This window comes from Nannospalax galili, unplaced genomic scaffold (genome assembly GCF_000622305.1).
Source record: "Nannospalax galili isolate Female #2095 unplaced genomic scaffold, S.galili_v1.0 scaffold1467, whole genome shotgun sequence".
Classification (NCBI taxonomy): domain Eukaryota; kingdom Metazoa; phylum Chordata; class Mammalia; order Rodentia; family Spalacidae; genus Nannospalax; species Nannospalax galili.
The window spans coordinates 185722-204074 of NW_008356269.1; the positions used below are offsets into that span (position 1 = coordinate 185722).

General features: G+C 47.2%; 1 protein-coding gene across 1 annotated transcript; it reads right to left on the minus strand.

Moving 5' to 3' along the window:
• Positions 1 to 94: 94 nt before the first annotated feature.
• Ankrd6 (ankyrin repeat domain 6) lies at positions 95 to 17950 on the minus strand (the record flags this gene model as incomplete). The annotated part of the gene is made up of 11 exons (XM_008854519.3): positions 95 to 1629; positions 3012 to 3138; positions 4049 to 4162; positions 8026 to 8178; positions 8958 to 9143; positions 9310 to 9441; positions 10571 to 10675; positions 13872 to 13949; positions 14797 to 14895; positions 16921 to 17019; positions 17709 to 17950. Coding segments are annotated over 11 exons (1907 nt in total), but the record flags the coding sequence as incomplete, so codon positions are not given.
• Positions 17951 to 18353: the final 403 nt, after the last annotated feature.

The following is an 18353-nucleotide window of genomic DNA, read 5'->3' on the forward strand; positions in this document are numbered from 1 at the left end:
CCAGGCGTGGTGGCACACGCCTTTAGTCCCAGCACTCGGGAGGCAGAGGCAGGTGGATTTCTGTGAGTTCAAGGCCAGCCTGGTCTACATAGTAAGTTCCAGGCCAGCTGGGGCTATAGGGAGACCCTGTCTCAAGAGACCAAAAAAAAAGTTCATTCAAAATGAAACTCAAGAGATTGCCTTCTTTCTAAGATACAGTCTTGAATTCAGAAGGGTACTCTAGTCAAGTGTGGTGGTGTACGCCTTTAATCCCAGCAATTGGGAGGTAGAGGCAGGTGGGTCTCTGAGATTGAGGCCACCATGGTCTGGTCTACATAGTTCCAGGCCAGCGGGGCTATAGGGAAAAGGGTACTTTAAGGTAACTAGCTGCAGAAGTTTCCATTAATGGCTACATGAATGTATTAATCTGCTCACAATTATTTTGGCTGAAAATATAGAAACTGGTCAAATGACCGTTTCTCTTTTGATCTCATTATTTACAAATATTTCCAGTGCTGTTAGCAATTACTCATTGTTTAAATGACTTAAAAATTATTTAAAGCTATAATGGGCATTATGAGATCATGAAAATGTCTTTCAAAATCTGAAGTTTTCACCTCATTAAGACACCAGCATTTGGAGAATTACAAGTGAGAAAAAGGCTTCTCGCATCTCCAGAGACCTGGCTCTTGTGGGACTGGTCCAGGCACAGCAGGTGTGTTGACACAGATACGAATGACACTAGAGTTCACAGAGATTAATTTTTGCTTTGCTTTTGACATATTCACACAACCTGAATCGTAGGCTTAGGCTCACACCTCATTCTGCTTCCTGGCGTGGCTTGCTTAGTCTGAGTTTTTGACGAACCTGGACTGAGGTTTAGAGTTGACAGTGAAATGCAAGCGCCTGGGATTTAATGTAATTGGTGAAGTCCTCGGAACTTCGGGGCACAGGAAACATGTTTACCTTTTACAAATTAGTGATTTTGTTTAAAGGCAAGTCCACTTTATGCATAATAGCCAACTCCTTGCACAGTTTGCAGTTGTCAAACCAGAAGCCTTTGGTTCCACTTTCCATCCTAATTTTCCTTCGGCACCTTTGTTCGCAGTTTGGCGAGCTCCTCTTCCAGACTTCTAATGTGCTCCTTCAGTGTGGCCTGGTCTTGATGGGCTTTCTGATTGGCTTGGCTTCTTGCTTCTTCAATTTTCCTTTCATACCACTTTTCCATCTGGGTAGACACAGCCTCAAAAAAATACTGGGTTAGTTCCAGGGCTTGGGCGGTGTCTCGAATAGGAGGGGCGGCCTGCTCACTGCCGGCTGCTGCGGGTGGCTGCCCGCTGGAGCTGCTGGCCGCCGGCTGCTGGCCTCGATGCTTCGTCTGCCCACTTTTCCCAGATTTCTTGGTTTGGGTGCCTCTGTTGACACAGGACCCAGCCTGCAGATCATACCTGGAGGCCTCATTCAAGGGGGGAAGCACTGTCTGGACCTTGACATTCCTGAGCCGAGAGCCTGTGCAGTCAGAGGAAGGCCCCTCCTGCTGTAGACTGTGGGCAGCCCCAACACTGAGGGCCTTGTCCTTAGGCCTCACTACCTGGGAGGAGCTGTCAGGAGCTGCTGCTGGCCCTGCAGTCATCACTACTTGATCCATGCCTGGTTTCAAGGGAAAACAAATGTCAGAGCAGTTCCACAGGCAGCCAGGTGACAGCAGGGAGGCATTCAGAGTATCCTGACAATTCCCAGCCTTCCCAGGTGCCACCCACCCACTTCTCTGTGCCTTTCTGTTCCTCCCACTTCATCTCTAGGATTATCATCTTGGCTGGTCAGGGCTCCCGTGGACTCGGGGTTAGCCACACAAGTAGTGTCTAGGCCAGAAAGTTTGCTGGCCTTTCTTTTGTTTGTTTGTTTGTTGAGACAGGATCTTACTGTAGCCCTGGTTGGCCTGGAGCTCCTTATGTAGGCCACGCTGGTCTTAAAAGTCACAGAGATGCATCTGTCTCTGCCTCAATTCTGGGACTGAAGGCCCAGCTGGATCTAGATTTTTTTAAGAAAATATTTTATTTATTATTTTTATGTGTGTATTGCCTGCATGTATGTAAGTACACCCGTGTTGTGCAATGCCCACGGAAGACAGAAGAGGGTGTCAGATCCCCTGGAACTGGAGTTGTGGACAGTTGTTGGCTGCCATATGGGTGCTGGGATTCAAACCCAGGTCTTCTGCAAGAACAGCCAGTGTTCTTAACTGCTGAGCCATCTCTCCAGCCCCCTGGATCTAGATTTTAAAAGTCATAACAGTAAGCACGCCTTTAATCCCAGCACTCGGGAGGCAGGGACAGGTGGATCTCTGTGAGTTCAAGGGCAGCCTGGTCTACATAGTGAGTTCCAGGACAGCTGGGGCTACAGGGAGACCCTGTCTCAAAAAGACCAAAAAAAAAAAAAAAAAGTCATAACAGTAAAAGGGAGACTCTAGGAAGAGGAAGGAGACCAGTAGAAGTGGGGAGTACAGTAAGAGAGGATAATGGGAGGTGATATACATGTATGAAAGTGTCATAATGAAACCCATTATTTTGCATAATAAACATGCTAATTTTAAAAGGAGCCACTTGAAAAAGATCAAGTGTAATCACTGTGGCTAAAGTAAAGATTCTTTGCTTAAAACATGTCTTACACCTGGGCAAGTTCAGGGCACAGATTACTGCTTGAAAAGGTTTTGCAGATTCAGGCAAAGGTGAGAGGGCACTAGAGGTGGCAAGAGGGCAGAACAGGAAAGCCCTGTGCGGAGACAGCTGGTCCTCCACCCCCACCATCAATAGTGAACCTAAAGCCCAGTTACATAATCAGCTATTTTATTCCTTCATCCATACATGTCTGAACACTTACTGTTTTCTACCCTCTAGGAACTATGCAGCTGTGGACAGAATAGGAGCCTTGCCGTGTTTGCGGCAGCCCTGTCACATGGATAACCTGCAGCTGAGGGAAGAAGGACGTATGGGTTTCACTATCTGGACAGAAGGCTTTCTCTGTACGTGGGTTACCTATAGAGGAATCACAAGTAGATGGTGTGGGTTTAGCTCTAGAGGTCCTAGAATCTCCAGAAAGCTTCAGTTCCAGATGCTGAATCTTCAACATACACCAAGTTTTTAATTCATCCACTAAGGACATCTAAAGTAATAATTGGAGACACAAGAACCAGGTGAATTGGATTAAGCTTATGACTTAAAGCATTAAGAATGAACTTTTTATTTTTATTGTTTAAAAGATTTATTTTATGAGCTGGTAAGATGGCTCAACAGGTCAAGGTGCTGGCTGCCAAGCTTGACAACCAGGGTTCATTCCCTGAACCTACATGGTGGAAGGAGAACAGACGTCCACAAACTGTCCTCTGACCTCCACACCTGGACCTTGGCTTGTATGCCCCCCAAATAAATTCAATAAAAAATTTAAAATACCTATGTTGTTTTTTATTTATGTGTATCTGTATGTTTCATGTGAATATATGCATGTGAGTGGGTACCTATGGAGACAGAAGATCTGGAGTTACAGGTAGTTGTGAGCAACCCGATGTGGGTACTGGGAACCGATTTGGGTCCTCTGGAAGAGCAGGAAGTGCTCTTAACTGGTGAGCCAGTTCTCCAGCAACCAAGAATGAACTTTTAAATTATGAGAGTTGAGGTTACAATTTGACACATCTAAAAGGGATTATTCATCCTCCCATAGCCCGTACCCTCCCAAATTTTCCAAACCAACTGTTTGTGGTGGCTCAGAAATGCAAACTCTCAAAAACTCAAGAGTACTCATTCCATTTCTGATGTGGAAAAGCCATAGACTATTGAAGGAGGGAACCAATGAACTGCCAATTGGCAGAACTGACTCAGGTAAAGACAGCCTTCCCGGCATGCTCTCCACATAGCACCAGCGGACTCAGCAACAGACTCAAATGGGACTACATGTTCCTTGCTATATGAATGCAAATAGTTTTTTCAATCTCAGCCTTGGAGTTTTTCATTGCTAGACCTGAATTCCAGTTCAGTGGACGTGTTCAGTGGTGAAGGACTGACAGACACTGGTTCACCTGACGTTTTTCTCCCTCGTGTTTCTCGGCATCTACATGCTGTTGCAGGCGATTCAGGCACTCTGTTCTCTCTGCTGAGAGTCGCTCAACCATCAGCTTGTCCAAAACACGCATCTAGAGTTCAAGGAGATAGAGTGTATGCTGAGCTGATCTAAGAATGGGCCCTGGTCTCCACCATGAGGGCAGTACACAAAACGGGCAGCAAACTTCAACTCCTTCCATTCTAGTTTTAGAGCATAAAATTCTAGTGTTTCAGAATTCTTTTTGTTTGTTTGTTTAATATTTTATTTATTACTTTTATGTGTATGTGTGTATTGCCTGCATGTGTGTAAGTGCACCCATGTCGTGCAATGCCCTCGGAGGTCAGAAGAGGGTGTCGGATCCCCTGGAACTGGAGTTAGGATAGTTGTTAGCTGCCATGTGGGTGCTGGGATTTGAACCTGGGTCTTCTGCAAGAACATTCAGTGTTCTTAACTGCTGAGCCATCTCTCTAGCCCCGTGTTTCAGAATTCTTGAACATATTTCTGTAAGGTCATTTTTCTTTTTTCTCATTTGTTCAAGTCTTAATAGATCATGAATACACACAAAATACACAACTTAAGCAAATACAGACCCTATAGGCGAGAACTCTGAAAGATCTTAGATTATTGGTGTCACGACTACCATCAGGAACAACCAGCTCTAAAAGAAGCTGCTAATGACCGACTTCCTGTAGTTACCACAACAGTAACAGCTCATCAAGAAGGATAAAAAGCCCAATACTGAAGCTTTGCTATCCCCAGTGAGCAGGAATTTCTATTGCTTCATTAAAAGCAGTCAAAGCATGTATAGAAAGGGAGTGGAAGCTGCTTCCAGACTTGCTTCAGAGAACAAGCGACAGCCACCATTTAGTCAAGGACCCTTCTGAGGTGTCCCAGTATCATGCTTTCCAAAAGGCAATAACTTCTAGACTAGGCCAAGCTCACTGCTTTGAGAAAGCCCAAAGAAGAAAATGAAAGTACTCTTGGAGGGATCCAGCCCATGAGGGCTCACTGGTGTTGGTGACACACATGGCATTCCACAGCGAGGTGTTCTAACATTTGGAGAAGCACCAGTTCTGGAACTAGGTGAGCATCTCCTGTTGTGTCTCTTGGGTTCCTGTGTCTGTCTGTGGATTGCCTTCCCTGTTTCCTAGGACTGCCTCCTTCTTCTTCTCTTCTGCTGTAGAGCTGTCTATACCAAGAGCAGGCATGTGTGTTGGGCTTGTTTGCAGGTGTCAGGGCAATAACCTGGGTTCCAGTCCTGTCCTTGACACTTGGAATGAGAACTGGCATTATCCCCTTATCGGCTACCTTTCCCACACTAAGAAGAGGCCCTAGGGATTGAGCATGCATCCAGGGCAGTCTCCTGTGGGTGCGGATTGGCTCATACATTATACACTGATGATTTTTCAAATTAGCTTTCCACAAAATGCAAGAAGCAAGCAAACCTTAAAAATGTTCAGTCTCATGGGCCGGGGGTATGGTGGTGCACACCTTTAATCCCAGCACTCAGGAGGCAGAGACAGGCAGATCTCTGTGAGTTCAAGGCCAGCCTGGTCTACACAGTGAGTTCCAGGCCAGCTGGGGCTACAGGGAGATCCTGTCTCAAAAAGACCAAAAAAAAAGAAAAAAAAAAGGTTCAGTCTCAGGACAGGTGTGATGGTACATGCCTTCCATCCCCGCACTGGAGAGGTAAAGAAAGGCAGAGCTCCTTGAGTTCTACGTGGTCTATACAGCAAGTTCCAGGCCAGGTGGGGCTACATAATGAGACCCTGTCTTAAAAAAAAGTTCAGCCTTTGGGAAGAGAAAAAAAATGTCCAGCCTAAGTGGGGGACAGAGAGATCAAGTCATCTGAAAATGTCCAGCCTAAGTGGGGGATGGGGAGATCAAGTCATCTGAAAATAAGGAAATGAAACTTAAACAGTAAAATGTACTTAATTTAACACACAAAAAATGAGATAGAAACTGCTGGGTGGAGTATATGAATTGGTGCAACCTTTCTGTGAGGTAATCTGCCAATATTTATCAAAGCCTCGAGCATTAACATTGGACTCAATTATTCTAATTCTAAATTAAAGTCTGAGAATGGGTCAGGGAGACAGTTCAGGGGGTAAAAGTATCTGCTGCCAAGCATCATGATCTGAATTTCAATCCCTGGGACCCATGGTAGAAAGAGCACAGTTCCCACTAGTATCCTCTGACCTCCACTGAGAGACAGCATGCGGGCGTGCATGTGTGTGTGTGTGCGCACACACACACACACACACACACACACACACAGTACCTAAATAAATAAATGAAACAAATTTTTATATCTGAGAAGTAGCTGAAAATTACGTGTATAAACGCTAATCTTAGCATTATTTATGAGAGAAAAATCTAATAATACACGATTAAGTAAGCTATGTTGTATTAATACAGTGTCAGCAGTTAAAGACACAGGTTCATGACATAATATTAAGTGGAAAGGAGGCAAAGTATTGTTCCCCCATCAGAGGAACAACATGACACTGTGAAGTGCAATACAGGTCAGTGTCACTGCAAGACGGAAAAGTGAGCTGCCCGAAACAGTGAGTCAGGTTTTGCTTAGAGATCTTTATGGAACTTTGGAGCTATGAGAGAAAAGCCACTGGGAAGAGGCAGCACTGGAGAATGGCCTTGTGAAACATGGCACTTTAGTTGGGAGGAGTTTCTCTAAAGCACATTATTCATATATTTCCTTAAAGTATATTTTAATGAAAAATTAAATGACAAAGAGAAAAACATTTACAATGGAAGAGGATGGAGTGCCCAGCTAGCTTAGCATCATTAAGGAGGCGTCCTGACATTCTGTGACTCCATGTGGGGGGCAGTTTGAAGTTTATACTAACAACCAAGAAGTATTCTTGCCAGAAATATTTAATCTGAACATAAACAACTGTGTGGACCAGCTGTTCAAACCTTAGCACAGGCCACAGCATCTGGAGGCCTTGCTAATCACAGGCTGTGGGCCCCACCCAGAATTTCAGTCACAGTTGATTAAATTTGACTCAACAGATCAGGAATGGGCCCAAGAATTTACCTCCCCCAACCCTAAGTCTCCTGGGGCTGCACTCTGAGAACCACTGTTCCAGAACTTTCTGTTTACAGAAATGCAGGGACAGAGAGACAGCTTAAATACCCCCATGAAGAAACTAGCAACAGGGGCTGGAGAGATGATTCAGGGGTTGAGAGTACTGACTGCTCTTACAGAGGACCTGAGTTTGGTTTCCAGCACCTAACAGCAGCTTACAACAATCTGTAACTTCAGTTCCAGGGGATCTGACATCCTCTTCTGGTCTCTGAGGGCACCACACACACGGTGCACTTATATACAGGCAAAACACTATTTATAATAATAAATTGGGGGAAAAAAGAAGGAAAAAAAAACTCTAGCAAACAAATCTCGACTATAGCACATCCTACAAGACTCTGGTATGGATGCTCGAAGAGAGAAAGCTCAAGGGATTAGTAACCACTCTAAGAGACCACACATGCCCAACAGTCAAGCATACAAACGGCATCTTTACTGGATCCTAGACTGAGATGAAAATCAAAGAGCCAGATGTAGTAGCACACACCTGTCAACCCAGCACTTGGGAGGTCAGGATTTCAAGGCCATCCTCAGTTACATAGTGAGGTTTTTATTTTTGAAAGAGACAAGGTCTCACTATGCAGCCCACACTGTCCTTGAACCTATGATCCTCCTGACTCATCCTCCTGAGTGCTAGTATTATGCATGGCCACTATGCCAAGCAGGAATATACAACTTTTATAATCAGAAGCAATTTAGGCATTTTCTGTGCCTGGGCTTGAACCCAAGACCCCAAGCATGCTAGGCAAGGGCTGTACCACTGGACCACACACAGAGCCCTAACATCTTTGAATTCATCTTCTGCCTTAACATCTGCCATTCAGGAGGCTGAGTGACTCACTTACTTGGTGCTGGGTCTTACTCTCCATCTGCCCCAGCTTTGTGTTCATTTTATCCTGCACTGATCCCAGCTCGGCTTTTAGCTCCTCCACAGTTGCCTCCAACTGGTTCTCCAGCTTGTTGATTAGAGGTTCACATCGACAACCCTTTATTGGTGCCTAGGAAGGGAAAAAAAGTACTCAAGGACTGGAGAGATGGCTCAGTGGGCTCAGTGGGTGTGAGCACTTACTGTGCAAGCCTTAGAACGAACATGAATTTAGATCCCAGTACCCACATAAAAAGCCAGGTATGGCCATCTGCACCTGTAATCCCAGAGCTGTAGAGAGGAGAATTGCTGGGGCTTGCTGGCCACCAGCCTAGTTCCAGGTTTAGTGAGAAACCCTGTCTCAAAGGAATAAGGTGGGGAGTGACAGCAGAGCACCTGATGGCCTCCTCTGGCCTCTACAACTTCCACACTCACATTCTCTCTCTCTCTCTCTCTCTCTCTCTCTCTCTCTCTCTCAAGGAATAAAGAGAGAGAGAGAGAGGAATCAGCTCTCCATTCAGCAATCTTCTTGAGCAACCACTATATGCCAAGAAGGGCATCAGGGGATGGCAGAGGGGACAGACCTACCCCTGCTCTAGCTTTGTGATGTCCCACTGACTGAGCTTTGAGGCCAGAGGCACTAAGAGAACCAGAGAATGAGACAGTCTTTATCTTGAAACTGCTTGCAATTTCTACTCTAGGGTCTCAAGACAGCGGTCTCAAGAGATTGGTACAGAAAGCTCTCTTTTTGCGAGAGCTTACCCAGCAGGATGCATCTGCACCCTTTGGGTGGTGGGGTGGATGGCTCATTCCTTACTAAGTCAAGGACTGAGTGGCCACTGACCTCCAGGTACAGACTTCGGCAGCCCCCAGCCCTTGCAGGGCAGTATGGCCATTGCAGCCCCACTGTACCTGCATCACTTTTCCATCCTCTCCCCGATATAGTGTGTACAGCTGGTACGCCCTGAACCCATGGGGCGGGGGCGGGAACCAACACCGATGCCTGTTCTTCTTTTTGGGGTGGTGATGGCTGTGCAGGTTCCTCTGGTGTCCAGATTGTTGGCCTGCTGCTGGGGTAGGGTCAGACAGGGCTGACACCTGTGGGAAGGAAAGGCCACCATCCCTGAGCCCAGAAACACCCACAGGTGGCTCCCATCTCACAAGAACCACAGCTCCCTTCTGTAGCGTTGGGCTCAGAACAGCACTCTCCCTGGACTCCAGACCCTTCCCCAAGCTTCTCATTCCCTCCCTCCTTGCTCCTGACCTCTGGTCTAGATTTTCTCTTCCGGTCATCTTTTCTGGGCTCCTGGGAGGCTGATGGGAGATCTCCTCTAGCTTCCTCTTTTCTGGGTACAGCTTGTTCACTGCTAGGGGTGTCTCCTGCTGATACGCTTCCCTACACAAGTGAAAACCCAAAAAGCTGTTTTATCTGTGCCTTTGACTTGCCTCTGACCCCAGCAGGGTAAACTTGTGTTTGCAAGACTTGGCAGATAATGGACCCACAGGGGTGTTAACCAATGACAGGCATCTACCCAGGAACCTGCTTGTCAGTAGCTTTTCCTGCCTGCCTGGCTGGGCACTTATTTATTGGGCCCCAAATGAAAAGCACTCTTGGGTGCAGTATGGTAGACTAGAACTCCAGAAAGCCATCAGATACAAAAACGTATTTGAGATTTGTGGGTCTTTTGAGTTTGAATGAGGCCCCTTCACAGGTTATGGCAAGAAGGACCTAGAAACCCAGCAAGGAAGAGCGGTCACAATCCTGTTCCTTGTGAGGACTCCTGTGACTTAAATACACGTGATTCACATAGAGGAACCTAATCAGTTATAATGCCTTAGACTTGGAAAACGATAAGTGGCCTGAAGTAGCATAGAGAAGAGCAAGCACTTAGTACTTCTTATATGCCAAGAACTTGAAAACCACCCAAGTTTTTCTCTGTACAAGGGCACCTAGCTGAGTGCGGCAAGGAGAGGTGGGGGTCAACTCAAGCTCTGGGCACCACCATCCTTTTCTGACATACACAAAGAAGCCACGAGGAAGGTGAAGCCTCAGGCCATTCTGTAGATAGAAAACAGGCTGTTCCAGAGGTTCTCAGAATCACCTCAACAGCTTGGTCAAACAGACCAATGGGTCCCTCCCCAGAGTTTCTAACCTGGGGAGTCCCAGGTGAGGTCCAAGAACGCATTTTTAATCAGGTCCCAGGTGATAATGTGGGCACTACAGTTGGAAAACCACAGCCCTGCACACGGCAGGGCACAGTAGAGGTGTGTCACACAGTACATAGGCTACAGGTACACAGAGCTAGTATGCCCACACAGTGCTCGGAGGATGAAAGCCACAAACACACACACACACACACACACACACACACACACACACACACCGTAACATGGGATCTGGAACTATGGCCAGGCAGGGACATGAGGAAGGGGGCAGCAGCCTGAGCCCAATGAGGAGAGGCCAAGGAGGGTGGTCAGGGGCTGGACAAGTGGGCAGTTGGGGCCTGGGGAAGGGCTCCCCACACCTTGCTCTGTGCCACCTCATCTCTGGGCACGGACTGAGCCCTCCTTTCTTCCTTGAGCCTCTCTCTCCTTTTCCTCAGGCTTCGCCCACGACTGAAGCGCAAGACCTGAAGGAGATAAACAGCACGGTTATGGGGGTGTGTGTGGGGGTGGGCAGCTCAGCAAGTCTCAGAGAGTTCTCACTGAGCCTGGCGTTCTGACAGAACCCACAACGTAGTGGAAGAGACCAGCGGTCACAGGAACCTCTGGACCTACTATCCTTCCTTGATCTTGTGCTGAGCACAACAGGGACCCAAAAATGGGTAGGATATTGTCCCTGATCACAAAAGGCTTAGTTTCTCTGGTGATAATAACAGGCATTTATGTGCTGGTCAGATAGGTGTGCACAGGCTGCATACTGCATAACTCCAGGGCATGCTGCTCGGGTAACCAGGACGGGAATGGTGTGCCAAGAGGCAGCCCCGTGCCAAGCAGTCTCAGCCTCCACCTTGGTATGCTGGACCTGAATTTAGTTTTCCTTGACCAAGGTGTGTGCAAGACAGGGTTGATTTAGTTCAGACGTTGCTGAGTTGCATCTGTGAGTCATCAGACTAACTGTGGATTCCCAAAGGAAGACTGCTGTCTGTCCCTAACAATGCAGTAAGGCAGAATGAAGCAGCAAGGGCACAGCGTGACCCAAGCAGCAGGCTGAAGATCTTCAGCACATAATTTTGACCACTCACACTCTGTCTTGCTAAATGGAAAAATGAGGAGCTGCTGGGATTAACCAGGAACAGGAGGTGGCTGTGCACAGAGGTCCTGTGGTGCTTCTGCCATTCCAGATGCTACTCAACAGAGGATGTTTAGCCTTAGAGCACAGATCTGAGTCTCTGGAAACCTTCAATCTCTGGCCCATAGTATTTAAGAAATGTAGAAGTCTGAGAGCCATGGCTCGTGCCGGTTTAGACTCACTGGCAGATCAAGTGCCACAAAGTAGTGACTAGTTTGATTGCTCGCCTGGTTTCCATGGTATTAGAACAAGGTACAGCCAAAATCAGTCTGAAATTCTTCTGTGTATTTAAGAACCAAATCAGTAATAACTGACGTGAGATCATCTAAGCCCGAAATAATCATCAGCAAACTTCTCTCCACTGTGCATGTTATTGGCCAGTGAGAAGAACGCTATGACCCACAGCCTTTCTCAGGGAACCATGGACCAAATGGAACACTGTCAATACTCTCCAGACCACAGGAATCAGAAATACTGGCCATGAAGCCTTGGAAAGAGGCATCTTCTTAGTGCTGCTGTGCTCACTAAGGGCTTCAGCAAGGGATTTCTCTTTTCAGATAAAGCAGGCTGTTTGTGAAATAAAACAATATATATAGAATGTATTTGTATTCTAAAGTTCACTATTGTGCAGTGCCCTCAGAGGCCAAGCTGAGGAAAAGATTTGGTGTGTAAAACTGCATAGGGAATTTCCACAGTATGTCATTTGATATAGCTGCTGTTCAGTATCAGTATGGAAATGTAAGACATTTTTATCATATTTTATGTGAGTGCATAAATGTGCACCGCCAGGGTGCCTGGTGCCTGTGGAGGTCAGAAGGGGGCTTTGGATTCCATGGAACTGGAATTAAGGACAGTTGTTAGTCGCCATGTGGGTTCTAGGAGTCAAACCTGAGTCCTCTGCAAGAACAGCTTTTAACCACTGAGACATGTCTCCACATCCCCGTCCCCCCATCATTTTAAATGGAAAAATAAAAGAGAACAGTACAGAGAGATGGCAAAGCTTTTACCCTGTAAGTGAAAACCCTTGGACTCGGGAAGACGACTGGCAGGTGGACTAAAACCATTCTTCCTCTGCCTGGTAAATTCTGCAACCCCCACAAGATATGGGGACTGGTGTGAGGCTGAGGATAGGGCTGGTGGGCCATCAAATTCTGAAATACTGAAATGGTGGACAGATGGGCTGCCTCCTGACAATTACATGACACCCTCTACTTTCTGATAGTGACAAACAGGCATTTTACTATCCTTTGTAAAGCTGGAGAGAGGTGGGGAACTGCACTGTGACAGCTTCTCATACCTGATGCCTGCATCTGAGTGCATAGCTGTCCAAACACCACTGAGCAGGACCACCTCCACGTGCAAAAGGGGGGGCACTTTTACAAAAGGCAGTCTAGAAACTGCTGCCAGTCACATCAGACATGTCCTTAAAACTGAGGTGAGATGAGGGCCTTGTGCAGCCTGGTCGAGGCACTAGCAGGGTGGCCTCAGAGGCTTCTTTTTGCTCCCTGAGCCTCAATGAGACAGAAAAGTCAGTGTTTCCAGATTTGCTCCAATCTGGAAAGAACTTCCTGCTCAGCATCAGGGAAACGGTTTTTAAAAATATTGACAGGCAGATGTGGTGGTGCATGCCTTTAATCCCAGCAATTGGGAGGCAGAGGCAGGTGGATCTCTGTGAGTTCAAGGCCATGCTGGTCTACATAGCAAGTTCCAGGCCAGCTGGGGCTACAGGAAGACCCTGTCTCAAAAAGACCCCCCCCCAATATATATATGTAGAGAGAGAAAGAGAGAGAGAGAGAGAGAGAGAGAGAGAGAGAGAGAGTGAGAGAGAGAGAGAACATGTTTCCATTAAAATGAACAATCATGAACACCGCTAAGAATTAGCCTGCCAACAGTCAGGGTGTGAGGTGGATGGGACAGGCTGAAAACACAGGCCCAATTATAGAAAAACTGTGTGTGAAAGGTATGAAGGAACACAGCCCTTAGGTCAAGAGCTAGAATTACGAATTCTTTACATTTATTTAATGTCAACTTCATGTAATGACAATGACCATCATTTCTGAGTGAAGGTCAAAGTACCCAGATTCAATAAGAAAGGGTTCGGAAAACACCCAAAACCCTATTCTGTACTTTACTGCCTTACCTGGATATTGACTGATCTGTCTGATCAGAATGGTCCTCCTACTTTCCTCTGAGAAATGCTCCCCTCCCCTCTCCAAGACCCTGCCCCTCTTGTTGCAACTTGCTTGTCTGTAAGTGCACCCGTGTCATGCAGTGCCCTCAGAGGCCAGAAGAAGGCGTCAGAGCCCCTGGAACTGGAGTTACTGGTAGTTGTTAGCTGCCACGTGGGTGCTGGGAATTGAACTCAGGTCTTCTCCAAGAGCAGCCAGTGCTCTTAAACCACTGGGCCATCTCTCCAGCCCATCAATTCTTACTCAGTTAGTTTTCAACTGGCTTCAGTGGCTCACAACCGGAGGAATCCCAGAAATACTATAGCTCCACATAATTGGTACAATGGAAAATGCAGTAAGTCCTACTTGGGGAGCCTTCGTGAGGAGCAGAGCAACTTCGGGGTTATTGTGGTAGCGGGCAGTCTCCAGCGGGGTCTGGCCTGCCTAAGGAAAGACATAGGGAAGACAGGTGAGAACAGGACACGAGGGTGTGCAGCTCCAGTTTCCACCACGCCCGGGCAGGGGCACCCACTCCTGGGCCTCAGGAGCAAAATACAGACCAAGGCCGTTAAAGCCTCTCAGCCTCAGGGGCCCAGTGCTGACCCAGCAGGTAACTGTGCTTCAGAAAGGAAGGAATGGAAACCTGAGAAAGATCAAGTTGGACATTTCTGTTGAGGAAACAACACGAAGGACCATAAAATCCACCCGAAGAACTCGGGCAGGCTCAGCACAAAATTTCAGCTACAATGTGGATTATAAGGTTAAGCTAAAGGCCAAGAGTGGATGTCAGTGAGATTCCAAAGGATGGGGAAGGTGCCCTGGGCGTCAAGGCAGCTACACCATCTAGGCAGGTTCGGGGCTCTAATAGAGGAAGGGAGATGGAGCTGGACACAGAGCTAAGGAAGACCAAGCACCTTTGGCCAGCTTCAGCGTCCCAAATCCCACACGCTGTCCCCGACGTCCCTCAGAGGAAGAAGAGTGCCAAACTCACTCAAGACCTGGGGAAGTGACTGCACGAGGGAGGGGCAGAGTCCTGGAGGGAGAGGCAGTAGAGGCCTGAGATAGGTGCAGTAGCCGGCCACTATCACCCACAGGCCAGGTTGTTGAGAACCCCTCAGAGCTCTCCTTGCTGTCTAAAAGGACTTGTCAACTCCTAGAACTGCTCAGAGTTGGGGTTCCCCAAGCCCAGCTGAGAGCCCCAGGGCCTGTGGCTTTGGCAGAGCATGCTGGATCCTTGGGTCTACAAGGGGGTGAGAGAGCCTGTGGATTGTACTGCTGAGGCTCAACTTACGTTATTCACGATGGCTGCATCAGCACCGGCTTCCAGCAGGATTTTAGCTACCTTCTTGTGGTTTAGGGCAGCTGCCACATGAAGGGCTGTGTCTCCGGCCTGAAATCAACCAGAGTCGGCCTGCTGACCCAACTTGATGGGCCCAGGGCTAGCTGTGCATTCTCAACCTATGACACTCTCCAAAGCCAAATGAGATTTGCCCCTACATACACGAAGCTCTTTGTTAAAGCCTTGCATGGAGCTGTTTAAAGAGACCTCAAATCCAAATGGTCAATGCATCCCTAATATACTACTTTTTAACTGGGGAGTCCAAAAGTCAAAGAACAGGATTAAACACAGGGGTGCAGGTGGCTGAGAGTGGAAGGGCTCAAATTCCCCAGGAGACAGGCTGAGGGGCTGATCTCATCTAAGACCCTTAGAAGCACTGGGCTTCTAAGGCGGGGTTGGGCAGAAACTGAAGAAGACTACTTCGTGAGCACTGGAAGGGTGACAGCCTAGCCCTGGACTCAGAGGGCTGCTGGAACAGTCCACCAGCAGGGTCTGGTGGGGACACCAAGGACCTCTCCATCTATAGCCTATAAGTTTTCATATTTTCTTTATATAAAAAGTGTTCCCAGGCAATCAGGTCTGAAAGGAAGACAGACAACTGCCACTTAGCAGGCCCATTCCAAAGACAAAGGCTGTCATTTCCAGAGACAAGACATGAGCGAGACAAACACGGGAAGTGCAATCATCTTCCCCTGCCCAAACAGGCAGAGAGCTTTGACCTTTACTCACAAGCAGTGTGAAAGTTCAGTGATTTCTGAGTAGCAGCAAATGCTTCACCTGTATCATTCTGGGTGTGTATTGGGGGGAGCTCTGTGGAAGTAGTACCAGTCTTGGACACATACTGGAATCCAGGAGGAGCTTTGCCAGGCTTCCACTCCTAGACCTGATTTCACTGGATTGCAGTGTTGACTGGGTGTGGGGATTTTAGGGCTGCTGTGATGAGATTTTTAAAAATTTTTATTTATTATTCTTATTTTATGTGTATGAGTTTATTGCCTGCATGGATGTAAGTGTACTTGTGTCATACAATGCCTGAGGTGGTCAGAACGGGCATTGGATAGCCTGGAACTGGTGTTATAGATGGTTGTTAGCTGCCATGTGGGTGCTGGGAACCAAACCTGGGTCCTCTGCAAGAGCAGTCAATGCCCTTAACGGCTGAGCCATCTTTCTAGTCCCATGGAGTGGGAATTCTTAAAAGCTCCAGGTGACTGTTATGTACTGCCAAGGCTGGTGGGGAGGGACTAGTAGCCCGTGAACTGGAATGCACTAGGAAGGAGGCTTTTCATTAGTCAGTGGTTCTCATCCTGGCTGCATATTCAGGAAGGAGCTTTGCAAGAGTATCCTGCTGGGCCTCAAGCACAGAGATTGGGGCTCTTAGATTGGTGGGATCCAGAATGGCATCTTAATACCCTGGCTGGCTCTCATAAGAGCAAGGGTCAAAAACCACTGTTACAGAGTATGCCTAATCTGGACCAGAGTCTAATTTTAACTCCAGATTTATGTACCCACTCCTGTGCCCAATAGACAATGCATCATCTAGGAACCAAGGATCCCATGATAACCTATTTCCTTTACCCAAATGACCACTGAAAGCCACACCCACTTCCAGAGAACACTTAATCACTGCCTCACTTCAGAACCACATATGGGGCACAGATACAGGTCTTGTACCCAACTTTAAAGGAACAAGAGACTCCAGCAGCTCACACAGAAGCGGTAGCGCAGGGAGCAGAACAGACTTCATGGGACTCCTAGTTCATTTCTTTAGTAACCATACTCTGCTTTGTAGGTTTTCTTGATAAAATCATGTTATAAACAAAAGCTACCTGAAGATCTCTCAACATTCACTGTGCAACTGTGGTGATATGCACAGGAATGCCAAGAATACATGGCCAAGGGATTAGGATGCCAGTTAAGCCAGGGGGATACAACAGTGGAATACCATGCAGAAACCAGCACTGGTGGAGTTCCAGTCAGAGGGCGGCACCCCCAGCAGCCTCTGCTCCTGTGCATTAACCCCCATCGGGGGCCCTTGTGGGAAGGGTTCCCAGTGCATGAAAGGATGTATGTACTGACCTGGTTCTTTTCATGAACAGAACAGAAAGCACTGAGGAGGAGTCTAACGATGGACAAGTGATTATAGCGAGCAGCCACGTGCAAACAGGTGTCACCTGCCTGCGGATAGAAATCAAACTCTAAGTAGTTTGTCAGCATTTAAAAAACATAACAAAAAAATGTTTCTGAGCTCATTTAAAAGCTGGAAGACTACTGTATATTCTGCAGGGGATGGTAACCTGAACTATAAAGCTCTCTTTTAACATAGCTGCTTCACTCCCAAGACTGCTCCCACGCAGGGAGATCTTAGCGATTTCTCAGAGAAGCTTACGCCATGGACTTTTCTGTGACAGTTTCTCTGTGGGGTGAGGAGGAAGGATACTCTCAAGACCTTTTAGAATGGCTGCCCTGCCTGTGCATTGGAAGGATGCCTCAGTCATCAACAGGACTGCCCTTTGAAGATGCTAGGTACTGCACATCACAGGACACCCCTGCATGGTACTGTCCCATACAGAAACTGTACAATGGTAGACAGTCTTAAAACATTTACAGACTTCCTGGCCTGTCCTGGACAGACACGTGGTAAAAGAAATGATAATGTAAACTTGAGGCACAAATAGAGAAATACGGAAAAGCAGCACTTCCCCTAGGTGACCCCTTGGGAAATTAGCAAAAAAATTCATTTACAGACAAGCCCCAAATACTTCTGGCATTTTAGTTTCAGATATTAATGCTGAATCCACTTTGGGGGTTCTTTTCCAAGGTAACAGAGCATAGAGAGCCCATAGGAAGCGGCTTCTTTCACCCACGTTATTTTTGAGGTCAGCGCGGGAGCCACCCAGCAGGAGGATGCGTGTGCTCTGGGAGTGGCTGTTCTGGCAGGCCAGGTGCAGAGCTGTGTTCCCTGCCTTGAAGAGAGGCAGAGAGAAGGGAAGACATGTTAGCAAAGTACTCCTGCATAGGCCTGTATACCTTGCAAAGGGACCATACTTACTCAGGAGAAAGTCAGCTATGGTCACATTCTGCTTCCTGATGGAGTTTCCAGTCAGTGCTTCAGATTCAAGAATAGTGAATGTAGAGTCCAAACACGCTGCTGAGTCCTATCTGTCCCTAAGCCTTGGCTCTACCCCTTGAGAGTTAAAACCTGCTGGATACAGCGCTTCTTTTAAAAATTTTAAAAATTTTTTAATATTTATTATTTTTATTCTATATTATGTGTATGGGTGTATTGCCTGCATGTATTTAAGTGCACCTGTGTTGTACAATGCCTGCAGAGGTCAGAAGAGGGCATTGGATTTTCTGGAACTAGAGTTACAGATGGTTGTTAGCTGCCATGTGGGTGCTGGGAACTGAATCTGGGTTCCCTGCAAGAGCAGCCAGTGCTCTTAACCACTAAGCCTAGTACTTCAGTTTTTATCTCAACCTTCTTACCAGAAATGGAGAATGAGCCCACC